The sequence below is a fragment of the Gadus macrocephalus genome, chromosome 13 (assembly GCF_031168955.1).
Source record: "Gadus macrocephalus chromosome 13, ASM3116895v1".
In the NCBI taxonomy this organism is placed as follows: Eukaryota; Metazoa; Chordata; class Actinopteri; order Gadiformes; family Gadidae; genus Gadus; species Gadus macrocephalus.
The window spans coordinates 2,558,146-2,571,181 of record NC_082394.1 but is presented as its reverse complement, the minus strand read 5'-3'; the positions used below and the strand labels follow the sequence as shown (position 1 = coordinate 2,571,181).

Below are 13,036 nucleotides of genomic sequence, written 5' to 3'. Positions count from 1 at the left end.
AAAAGTATCGAATAAAGCATAGGGGGTAAAACCCAGATCCTTTGAGTTAAAACGTTCTGTGTCCGTCTTCTACCGGCTGGTATGTGGAGCCCCTCAGCTGAGTGTTGCTGCCCCCTGCTGGGCGTTCTCTTCCTCTCCAGGGGAGGGCCTTGAGCAGCAGGAGCATCTCCTGCAGGTCGTAGGACATCAAGGCGGCTGGACCCGCAAGGTGCTGCCCTCGGGGGGTTCAGTCCCCGACGACCACAGCCAGCGGCCGGACTTCAGGTTCTACAGGGGAGCCGGCTCAGGGAAGCTTCGGGACATACTGAAAGACGAGCCCCGGAAGTACTCGCTGAGGACACCGGGATTGGCGCTTCAGGTAAGCCTTTGTGTCCGGTGCTAAATGTGGAGGCTCAACTACACTCAAGTCTGCCGGGTTTTCTGAAAAGTGACATTTGAGTGTTAATGACTACCTGAACCTGTTTTCCCACCACAAAAAAAAGGTTCAAGGCCATTTTGATTCCAACCTATTCTTAATTATTTTTTGACACCCTTTGCGCCCGCCAGAAGGTGGCGTACACGAGGCGACCTGTGTGACCAATGCCTTGAGCCGGCCCTGGCCTCACGCTCAGTGCGAGAGTTGGCCGCTCTGAACACTATGATTCTAAACCCTGGTTAATGCATAGAGTGGTTAAAGAAAAAAGTTATTCTGAAGTAAAATTAAACAAATGAACGTGTAGGGAATTATGTTATACTGGTCAGCGTCAGGTTTGAACCCAGAACCTTTTGCCTTCAAGACAGGAGCGCTGATCACCCATCACACTTTGCCCCTCTTTACATTTAGAGTGTTTAGCAGATGCCTTTATCGAAAGCGACTTACAATAAGTAAGTTTGTCAGAAGGTGAAACAACATATCACCGTTGGTACAGTAAGGATGTTCCTCTACAGTGGACTGCCCTTTATTTGTAGAAGCTTTACAGTTTTTTTTTATTTTTTAAAGTGCATGTTTTTGACCCCAATTTTGATACGTTAATTCTCATTATGTAAAGTTTGTCCTTATCTTTCAAACCATATTTTCGTTCATTAAGTAGTAAACAAATCGCTATGGCCCTGGAAGTTACTTTGTTCTAACATTAAGCCTTTCGACTCCCCGCCTCACGTTGTGTCCCACTCCGCCGCAGCCCCTCCCTGCCCTGGCCGTGCTCGGTGGGGGGTCCGACGAGGACCCGGAGGCCGAGTGCAAGGCCCTCGGTCCGGGGCCGTTCCCCGAGAGGAACCTCACCGCCGCCCACAACGCCATCCCCCGCCGCCACTCCGAGTACCAGAGATACAGATTCACGTGAGCTCCAGACAGCGAGTCCACCTCCTTTTTTTTTTATTGATGCCAGGGGGACACGTCAGCTACAACACTGCGAGCGTCTCCTGTCCCCCCGCCGTAGGAGGTACTGCGTGCCGCGCACGCTCCTCCACAAGAGGAGCGCCGCGCCGCTGACGGAACCGGAGAAGGCGTGCCGCGGTGCGGCCGCCAGCCCCGATGCGGAGACGCACCCAAAGAACCAGGGCACCACGACCGGCCCCTTCAACACCGTCGTGGAGGTCCGGACTCACAGAGAGGTCGCCTTGTACACCCAGTAGGCTCATAAGCCCCCCCCCCCCCCCCCCCCCCGCCACCTTAACACTTTTTCTGAATCATACTCAAACCACCTCTTTAAAAGATAATTGGCACTTACGGTTTCCTAAAACAACACCACCATTAAACAATGCAACACACTCCTCTGCCTTACTGCGTTATCTTAAGCAGAAGATTGTTTTTTTTTTAAACTTTGAATATAAATTAGTATGTACAAGCTAAGGAGGGAGTGCTATCGGCCATCGTCGCGCGGAGGACGTCAGAAGGTTCTGTCCAGCGGATGAGCGCAGACGTACGCCCGCTTCTCCAGAATCTGCTCGGCGATCTTCTTGATGCTGGCGTCGTTGTTCTCTGGGGCGTCTGCAACACAGAGGCGTGGGGTCAGGGTCAGGGGGGGGGAATCGGGAGTTTGTTTGAACTCGACAGCACGGTACATTTCTGTGCTCCACATTGTCGTGTAACTGGTAAAGTGTTCTATTATATACAAATGAAGACAACATGACCGTAGCAGGTGGTCGCTGACGGATGCCATGTGGACGGGGGGGGATTTCTGTTCCATTTCCGCAACACATGCCGGTCGTCTGTATGTTTGTCTGTTTCCGATTAGCTTTAGCTTGTACTCACGTTTCTGCAACTGGGTCATCATGTAGTTGTTCTTGAAGAACGCCTCGGCGCAGAACGTGTTGGCGAGCAGCACCTAGACGGGAGGAAGGAGCAGGCGTCACATAGGGAAGGCCCAGACAAACCGAGATGGGGTGACTGCAGTCCTGGTGATCAACGTGCCTCGTTCACCTAGCCGCCATCTTGGCTCTCAATGCTACTACATGGGTGGTGATGGACCTGAATGAGGGAACACCCAGCTAGCTACCTTTCAGAACCAAAGGTGGTGGCTAGGTGAATAAGAACCATTCAGTTGAAGTTTCCAAACATTTGTTTTAACTGTAAAAATATATATATACGATAAACAAGATAGGATCTCGCCCAAATATGTGGGACTGAGGAACATGTTTGGCCTGACGGCCAGTACATTTTGTTTAGCTTCCCTCTCCCTGGAGTATTTACCAGAAGAGAACCTCCTCAGGCCAGAACATACACAACACAGCCTGTCCTCTTTTAGCTTACAAATACCAGGCCACAACACATTTGGAGCCGAATAAAAAGCCACTGGCTTTGGTTTAATCTCCTTCATCATCATATTTCCCTCTGCTCTCAGTTTGTGTGTCTGATTTAATAGGAGCCATACCACCTTACTCGAACACAAACCACGGCACCACCGTTTTATATTTTCAAACAACAGTACACAAACAGTTGTGTTGCAGTGCACAACGGCAGTGTAAAAACGATGGGCTGTAGGCTTTAGCCGACACCCTTCTTTAAACCAGAATAATGTATTAGTCCGTGAAGACTCTCCTTACCATCAGATACGTTTATCGAAAAAATTACTTGCAGTGAATGGTCCGATACCGGTCGTAAAGGAGCAGGGATGGGTTGGACTCCTTCAGGATGCTTACAGGTAGACTGCGGACATTGGGGATCGAACCCAGAACCTCTGGTTCTGGGTTCGATCCCCAATGTCGGCAGTCTACCTGTAAGCTTCCTGTAGCCGTACCAGGAAGCTTGCAAAACTTCAACGAGACACAGCTGAACAAATAAAGGTTCAATCCAAAACAACACAACTGGGCTGCCCTGTGTCTGCGGCAGGTGGGGGGTCGGTACCTCGTGGTCGTGGTTCCGCAGCCCGATGCTGATGGAGCGGCTGGCCCGGGACAGCACGGCCGTCATGGCGAACAGGTTGATGATCACGTCGGCCACCCGCTTCAGGACCAGCTGCTCGTCCACGATGGACTGGAACGGAACGCGCACGGAGACAGGGCTAGGGCGTTAGCTCGTTGTGGTTTGATGCCTGTACGTCAGAGGGGAAGGCCTCTCCAGCAGCCAAACGCATTCTGTGTGAGGGCCACACCCTGTCGAGGTGGAGCTTTTGGTATACTGTACACATGCCCAAGTGGAGCTAAGGCTTTTGAAGGTGTACAGCTTTCAAGCCCTGTGCCGATTCATTTTGGTATTTGTAACATGTCGGAGGTGAACAGTGGTTATATCTTAAATTGATGTTGGAAAGCACTCAAACCCTCTTCACTTAAAATGTTAAGTTATATGAATAGCTAATGGGACAGTGACCTCTTCTGGCCGAAACAATCTGTGGTCATTCATAAAGGATAAAGGGCAAATTTTGAATAGTAAACGACAGAAAACTCAGCAACAACAGATTATTCTAAAGCGAGTTCACCTTTCCGTATCGGTACAGCACACTCTCCACCGCCGACCCGAAGAGGTAGACATTTTGTTCCAATTTCAGGGCGCTGTCCTGTGAGGAAAACAGAACAGTCGGCGTCTTAAAAACGTTGTGTTCAGCAACAGACAGGCAGGCAATAGTAAAACGTTATTATATGGCATGCATGTCCCTATGTGCCCCCCTGATGGTGAAGCCATAGTCCTCTCGTTTACATATCCGCCTTCACGTTGTGTTAGAGACATACGTTTAAGTTAATTTAATTTATCAAGGTCTCTAATGTGTAGTCTTTTGGGGTAAAATAAACAGCTAAATAACGAAATAGTAAGGTTGAAGCTAGTCTTATTTGTCACAAAGGAAACATACATCTACAGCTAGCCGCGATCGACGTATGCATCATTCATTGTGTGTCCAGTGCATCCCAAAGCGAAGGCCTCACCGCCAGGCTGGGGTGCACCAGTCCGTCTTTGCCCGTCAGACCGAAGTCCTTTGTACCCCCGAAGGAGCTGCGCAGCTTCTGGCCCATCATGCCCACGGCCATGCCCAGGTTCCCCCTCTTCATCTCCCTGGGGGGCACACAGAACACAGGCTGGAGAACGGCCCCCCCCCGGAGGGTTCCAGAAACATTCTGCAGAGCGCAGACACTCACTTGATCTTTCCCGTCAGGATCTTTCCGGCGTACTGCATTCCCGTCAGAGCGATGTACATCCGGAGGATTTCATTGGTCCCCTGGAGGGAAGAAGGCGGGATCACCATTTGACTGACAGTTTAATGCAGGCTCCTTGTAGGGTGTCTGCTCTGGCTCAAGCCGTGAATGTGAAGGCCAGGTTACACTTCTGTGATATCTGCCAAGGGTGTCAAGGTCACCAGGGTGTGACACCCAGGCTGTGTTTTATATGATGAGTAGTGAGACTAATTAAGGAGACTACCGGTAGTTACAGTTCAAAGGTGGAGTCACTTAGAAATATCCTTATTTTTTTAAAGAAAAGCACTGTTTTTTCCCCATGAAGATGACACTAAATAAATTAGAAATACAGTCTAGACATTGTTAATGGGGTAAATGAATATTCTAGCTGGAAACGGCTGATTTAATAGAATATCTACCTACAGTCTTCCTGTGATCTAATGGTACATTGTTTAGCCAATCGTGTTAAAAGGCTAATTGATGACTAGAAAACCCTGGGCAATTATGGTAGCAGCTGAAAACTATTGATAAAAGTGTGAGTTTTCATGGAAAACATGAAATTGTCTTGATGCCCCCCAAACTTAAAACGGTCGGGTATTTTGCACGACACATCCGGGTCACATGACCAAGACCACCGTATGTCTCAGCACCAGCCACGGCGGACCCACAGTGAGGTCTCAACACGGAGGGGTGGTGAGAGCCGGCCTGGGGGTTACCTCGAAGATGAGCAGGATGCGGCAGTCCCGGAGGTAGCGCTCATAGGCGTAGTTCTTGGTGAAGCCCAAACCCCCCAGGATCTGCAGGGCCTCGCTCACACAGATCCAGCTGCCCTCTGAGCTGAACACCTGCACACGCACACGCGCACACACACACACACACACACGCACACACACACTCTATTACTGCCATTATGTTCTAAACATATGATGATTAAACACCCACGTTATAATTACTATCATTATAATATATATAATTTATACATAATTAAACATGCACACAACCACTCACATAGTAATTATGACTACCACACAAACAGTATTATGGAACCACTCACATAATTCTATCATTCATTATTTATAGCATTATTATATAAAAAAAACATCCCACAGGACTGAACGTGCCTTAATAAACGTGATGCAATGTCAACGGCTACACAAGCATTCAGATCAGCATCAAGCCCCCAGCATTATGGTCTGGTTTCTCCCCCCCGGGGAGAGCAGAGGCTAATGCTGTGATCCATTTGGATGGTACGCCGGTACGTGCAAGTTGTAAGTCGCAAATCTCCCAGCTTTCTTGCGGCATTTCACTGAGGCACGCCCCCTTTTGGTCGTAGTATCTCGTCGCTTTGAAAGTGGAGCGAGTTCAGTGAGGCCCAACGTACTACTCGTCAACAAAAATGGCTGCGCCCATAAAGAGATTTATTTTCTTTGTATTTGTTTCACATTTGGTAATTTGAATGTAGATTTTAAATGCTTTTACACACTTGATGACATTACTACTTTATGCCCGGGCCGTCACCAATTTATGCATTTTACGGTCTTGCTGTGCGTGCAATACAATGGAAAGTTGTTTGTTTTCGAGCTGGTTTGCTAAAGAGGCTAATGTAGCCAACAATAACAATGACTAGCCAATGAGAAACGGGAATTATACTACGACCAAAAGGGGGCGTGCCTCCGCAAATTCCGCAAGAAAGCTGGGAGATTTGCGACTTACAACTTGCGCGTGCCGGCGTACCATCCAGATGGATGTGAGCACAAGCCCCGCCTCACCTTGACGATGGCCGCCTCCAGCGAACAGTCGGGGACCCCCGGCCGGTCCATCATGCCCGCCGTCAGGTAGGCCATGCTCTCCATCACGAAGGCGTTGGTGGCCATCAGCGCAAACTTCTCCTGCGGCCAGAGGGGACGAGCCGGGGTTAAGGGCTGAAACGCTTTCGATTCTAGACGGAGTACCAGAGCGCTTTATACTCGCACTAAAACTAGGGCTGGGCGATTGTTAGAATTTTGATCGCGATTTCGATTTTAGCATCGATCACAAAATTAACATAATCGAGTTTTTCGATTAAAAAAAATAAAAAAATATCTATTTTTTTAATTTAATCTTTTATAGAAAGGGCAGAACAGCTGGATAGATATCTTGAGATTATTTGAAATTGGAAAATTTCTTTTTGACTATTTTGTGTATTTTTTAGAGGGCGTAATTTCAAAGTTCTGAGTTCCAAAGTTTCTTTTGGGAGAGACATGTTTAAAAATGTTTTCAAGCTCAAAAATAATCGTATGAATAATCGTGATTACAATATTGATCAAAATAATCGTGATTATGATATTTCCCATAATCGAGCAGCCCTACCTAAAACCACGCCTTAAAAGCAAACACAAACCCTCAAACCAAAAACCCAACCCTAACAAGTAGGAACCCTACCCCCTAAAATCAAAGAGCCAATATGAATAACCCAAACCCTAAAACCTGACCCTAAAACCTCAAACCCCACTAATAACAACCCCGAACCCTAAAACAAACTAATAACAACCCTGAACCCTAAAAAACACACTAACACTAAACCTCAATCCACCCAACAGTAATCCTAAAAACAAACCAACACCCTAAAACAATCCAAAAATAACTACATTCATATTTTGTTATGACTTTTATATCTGAAATCTGTGCCCTGGCTGATATAGTAAAACTCTGACTGTACCTGGATCATCCCAAACTCACTCAGCTTCTTGTTGAACTGCTTCCTGGTGGTGGCATACTCTGCTGTCATTTCTGCCGGGGCAGAAGGGAGGACAGTGTATTAGACAGTCTCTCACACACACACACACACACACACACACACACACACACACACACACACACACACACACACACACACACACACACACACACACACACACACACACACACACACACACACACACACACACACACGTCTAAAAGTGTCCATGTCAGCAGCAGACAGCCATCGTGTCGGCCTACCTATCAGCTTCTTCATCATCCCGGCTCCGCTGCTGCCCATACTGAAGCGGCCTGAGTTGAGGATGTTCATGGCGACCTGTTAACGGACAAAATAAGGGATTTAATCAAACTTTATTTATAGAGCGCCTTTCATGCTAAATTGCAATACAAAGTGCTTAACAATGCAATCAAAATAAACAAAAATGAAATCAATGGATTAAGAGAAAGTTGAATTAAATGGTGTTTGGTATGTTTTAAGGTTTCTTTTAAAGGGTGTTCACAGATTGTAAAATGTGAACATCTACACCTAACGCGCCCATATTCTTAAAACACAATAAAAAACAGACAAAACCGCCCGTGTGTGTGTCTGCTACCAAGCATTGGGCTTCCATCTTGCACACTGACAAGGCCCTAGGCATTAGCAGGGGGGTTGTCCACCCTCAACGCACCACGGTGTGGAGTGGTGAGGGGGTGACACAGGCTGCGCCGATAGAACCAGTACCTTGAATCCCCCTCCCACTTCACCGATGACGTTCTCCAGGGGCACCGGGACGTTGTCGTACACCACTTCACACGCTGGGGGAGGAAACGAGATCAAACTGGAGTTCGTGTTGACACTTGACACCCTGAGGCAGCAGCCAAGTGAACACCTGCTGCCAGCCAATGGCAGACCGGTAAAAAGCAGAATCAGGGTTACATGTTCAAATAATTGGAACGGCTGGTCGACCTTTCCACTACATTGTGGACCATACTATGTGCAATTATAGCTATTTTCCCCTGAAATTGATTGGTTTAACCGGTAAAAAAAATGACTTAATTTAGTAAGTATATAAGTAGTCCATTCATAGCACATGCTCTCATTCAATCACAACCGATGAAAACAAATGTTGAACAGCCTAATTTGCAGCGTTCCAACGGTGATGATAACCTTTAGTATAAATAATACAATCAAGAGCCAATCAAAGCGGTTCAACGCCAGTCGGAGGTCGGCAGCAGCCGAGGGGAGCTGAGGAGGGCCTTACTGTTGGACCCCCGGATGCCCATCTTGTCCTCGGCCAGGCCGCTGGTGATGCCTCCGAATGCCCGCTCTACCAGGAAGGCCGTCATCTTGTCCTTCTTCACGCCCTCCTGGTCCACCACCTCCGTCTTGGCAAACACCGTCATGATGTCGGCGAAGCCGCCGTTGGAGATCCACATCTGAGGGCAGTACACACACACACACGCACACACACACGCATACAGACACAGACAACACAAAGACACACACGTACATACAACACAGATAACACAGACACACACACACACACACACAGACAACACAAAGACACACACGTACATACAACACAGATAACACAGACACACACACAGACAACACAAAGACACACACGTACAAACAACACAGATAACACAGACACACACACACACACACACACACGTACGTACATACATACAACACAGATAACATAGACACACACACACACAGGCACACACACGTACATACAACACAGATAAAACACACACACACACACACACACACACACACAGAGAGAGGGTTTTGAGTAGAGGTTCAGGCGAAAGTCGTGGGCCAAAGTGCTCTTCCTGCCGTCGTGCTTGTCCCGACCTTGGAGCCGTTGAGCAGGTAGTGTGTCCCGTCTTCGGACAGAGTGGCACGGGTCGTTACGGACGCAGCGTCGCTCCCGCTGGACAGCAACGACAAGGTAAACACCCGAGTTAAAACACTCCATGCCTCCAAACAAGGAAAACGTAGGTGGAGGAAATAAAAAACTGCATAGTAGTAGTTGTGAAGAAGGGCTCATATTATATTCATTCACTTTAAATATCTTTTTAATTGAACTGTTATTGCAGAGTCTGTTTCTATTGATTACTGTTTCCTATTTCTGTGACCATAGAAAGAGCTCAATAGGTTTATCGGACATGTTGAATCAACTGTAATGTTGTTTAGATTTTAACAGTGTACACGTGACCACAAACCGGACAAACTGGGGTCTGGGTCTGTTTCGTTGAATTTCCGCGTAAATATATAAGTTGTGGCGTTCTCACGACAACAGCGTCTACGCTATCCGTGTAGCCTCACTGTTCAGCTCCAGCTCCCATCCCTGGGTTCAGCCTCACCTCCCGGGTTCAGTGAGGCAGAAGGCCGCCACATGCTCCCCCGACGCCAGCTTAGGGAGGTACTTCTCCTTCTGGGCGTCCGTCCCTGCGATCAGGATCCCCTGCAGCAACACAGTCGTCGATTGGTTGATTGATTGACTGATTGATTGACTGATTGATTGATTGATTGATTGATTGATTGATTGATTGATTGTGATTTATTTCAAATTTGCAAGAAAAAATGTGTCATCAATTGTCAGAAACAAAAACAAGGATCTTTTTTCTTAACACAAACATTGTTTTATAGTGTTACCCCACTTACCCCTGGTGGTATAATATCACCCCTTTAAGGCCCCAGCTAGCTACTCAGCTAGCAAAAGAGCAGGTATTGTTCTGACCTACGATCCTATGTGTCGCTCCCTCTCTCTTTCAATCCATAAGACTCAAAGGCACACAGAAAATATAATGTGAAGACGACGCGTTTTGTGTCGGGGCCATAAAGCAGACATAAATTGTCACATTATCACCATGAAGTCATTAAGGCGATGCTTTTACGTGACTGACCGTGTTTTACAGTCCTATCAGGGGTTAGGGCATGACGCTCTGGGATGCCCACAGATAAACAGCAGACATTGGGTACCGAACCCATAACCTCTCGTTCCGGCTGGGAGTCAAACAGCCTTACCACTTCGTCTACTCAGTCCAAGTCAAATTAAGTTCATGGGACTAACAAATAAGGACTGTGACTTCCGCCTTACCTTGAGGCCGATGGCTTGATGAGCGGCCAGTGTCACGGCGATGGAGCCGTCCAGAGCCGTGATCTCCCCCAGCCGGGCGTACATGGTGTTGGACAGACCAAGACCCCCTGTGGGGAGGAATGATAAGGCAAAGGGTCTATCTGGCCATTTTAGAAAGCTGCGACTACACCTGTAATACAAGGTAATACCAGTCATTTCTAATTGGTTTTAAAATGTGTTCATTTATATGTTTATGTTTTTATGGTTTTCTGTTTATATTGTTACTTTGTTTACGTGGTACTCTCCAGTGCACATTACAGTGGAACTGAGCAATATACATGTACTATTTGAAGGAGCTTTCAAAGAGTAACTGCCGATTGCAAAAAGGCAGAAAACTAGTTTGAAAATCAAAAGTATGTTAACTGTATGAAAGCCCTTTTCCTTATCAGGTTGAGTGATAGCTTACCTCACAATCCCACACATATACAAGTGAGTGAGTTCAATACATATCGTCATACAAATGAGTCAACAACATAATGGGTCTGTTCCTTGCATTTAATAGGAGGATTGTGTAATAGGGCGTGTACATCGCAATGTCATGTCACAATGACAGCCTTGTATGGTCATTGTTTAGTAATTAATCATGAAGTTATCTCATTATGTCATTATGGGGAGATATCGTTGTCTTTGAAACTGCTACAGTGTTTCTTAATGTGAGACGTAGCAAAATGTATTCAATAGTTAAAAATGGTAAATGGTATACGGACTGCATTGTATAGCGCTTTCCTAACCAATGGCCACTCAAAGCGCTTTACAATATTGCCTTAACATTCAGCCATTCATACACACATTCACACAGCGATGGCGGTGTCAACCACACAAGGCGACAGCCAGCGTGTTAGCAGCAGTCAGGGTGAGGCGTCTTGCTCAGGGACGCCTCGACACTCAGCTAGGAGGAGCCGGGGATCGAACTAGCAACCTTCCGGTTAACAGCGACCCGCTCTATCTCCTGAGACACATTCCCAGGAGGGGTGTGCGTGTGTGTGTGTGTGTGTGTGTGTGTGTGTGTGTGTGTGTGTGTGTGTGTGTGTGTGTGTGTGTGTGTGTGTCTGTGCCATCTTACCGTACTCCTCCGGGACCTGCATCCCAAAAAGCCCCAGTTCCTTCAGCCCATCCAGAGTCTCCGCGGGGATCTTTGCGTCCTCGTCGATCTTCTTCGAGTCCACTGGATGAGGAAGCAGGGTTTTACAAGGTCAAATCACAAAACGTTTGGAATGAAAGATCTACAGCTGGTGCCGTTGTGTCTCCGACTTCATCTCTTGCTTTCTGACTCACCATTCTCGTTGAAGAACTTCTCCACTGGTGCAACAAACTGGTTTAATTCCTCCAGTTCTTCATTTCCAATCTCTGGATAAGGGAATACTTCTGCCTTTGAAACAGGCACAATGTTAGATTACAATACATCCTTAAGAATAAATGGTACTCAACCATGGCACAGTAAAATGTATTTTGTAGGTTTGGCAGCCTGTCAGATAAATTGATTTCACAGGGCATACAACTCCAACATAACTGTGGCACATTATTCAGTAAAAACACGAATATAAACCAGACAGCCAGTGCTCACCTTGTTGATCTGACCCAGGAACAGGTCCTTAGCATAAGCCAGACTCCTCGCCTGGGTCCTGAAGCAGCGGTACTGGGGAGGATGAGGGACAAACTTCCCATTGTACCGAAGGTTGAACGCAAGTAACGACTTTCCGATATCGAAAGATTTGGAGTTTATAATTCTATTCAAACTCATGGTTGAGTATTATCTTTAGAAATGTTGACTATCTTGTATAACCCAGACGCTTCTGACACTCTCTTGATACCTTTCACCTACTTCTGTCGCCCGGTGATGACGTGAGTTTCACGTAATCTCTGTATTGTTTTTTTATTTGTTTACAGATTCTCTCCACACGGTGGCGACATATTCAAATTAATGAATGAAATGTAAAATCCCACTGCAGACGCAAATGGGCGTTCTCGTGTGGTGGGGGTTCCCGTTTACGCAGACTGGAACGCCCCCTTCTTATTATTCGTCGCCTTTCTCGCTGAACTGTATTAAAATGTCAAAGTGTACTACTCCGAAACCATGTAAATAGTGTTGTAAATAAACTTCCAAAGCTTTTCAAATCTTATTTGGAAAATAACTTCACAAGGTGTGTCTTTTTACAATTTATTCGTTACCAGCATTCGTAGTGTTGATCAGCAGTGAAATAGTCCGCTATTTAGGCCACGTTCACATCTAGCGTTTTTTGTAACACTGTTGTTTTTCATCAGCCATCATGGGAAAAAAACATAAGGGGTAACACTGTCGTTTTTATCAAATGAAACCTAAAGGGTAACACTGTATAGAATAGAATAGAATAGAATAGAATAGAATAGAATAGAATAGAATAGAAACACACGCGCGCACACACACACACACACACACACACACACACACACACACACACACACACACACACACACACACACACACACACACACACACACACACACACACACACACACACACACACACACACACTGTATGTGCGCTGGGGCTAGAGCCCCTCTTGCCCCTCCAGACGAACTCAGCCGGAAGAAGCAAGCCAGGGTCG

The 13,036-nt window shown here is 46.7% G+C and overlaps 1 protein-coding gene across 1 annotated transcript; it reads right to left on the bottom strand.

Annotated features, from left to right (window-relative positions):
- Positions 1–1,332: 1,332 nt before the first annotated feature.
- On the bottom strand, positions 1,333–12,295 carry acad9 (acyl-CoA dehydrogenase family, member 9). Its single transcript, XM_060069344.1, has 18 exons — positions 12,016–12,295; positions 11,727–11,820; positions 11,515–11,616; positions 10,413–10,519; positions 9,676–9,776; positions 9,164–9,242; positions 8,565–8,739; positions 8,045–8,118; positions 7,564–7,639; positions 7,283–7,353; positions 6,354–6,473; positions 5,301–5,429; positions 4,549–4,628; positions 4,339–4,465; positions 3,897–3,974; positions 3,326–3,454; positions 2,234–2,306; positions 1,333–1,969 (listed from the first exon to the last, which is right to left on the bottom strand). The coding sequence occupies exons 1-18, from the start codon at positions 12,190–12,192 to the stop codon at positions 1,869–1,871; spliced, it is 1,893 nt and encodes a 630-aa protein (XP_059925327.1). The 5' UTR covers positions 12,193–12,295; the 3' UTR covers positions 1,333–1,868.
- Between the last annotated feature and the right edge of the window lie 741 nt (positions 12,296–13,036).

Excerpts from the sequence above, each read along its gene's own strand:
- acad9 (XM_060069344.1), bottom strand. The coding sequence starts at position 12,192 with ATGAGTTTGAATAGAATTATAAACTCCAAATCTTTCGATATCGGAAAG. Across the intron at positions 11,617-11,726 it reads GAAGTTCTTCAACGAGAATG|TGGACTCGAAGAAGATCGAC; the intron begins GTGAGTCAGAAA and ends TTCCTCATCCAG. Across the intron at positions 6,474-7,282 it reads GTGAGTTTGGGATGATCCAG|GAGAAGTTTGCGCTGATGGC; the intron begins GTACAGTCAGAG and ends CTCTGGCCGCAG.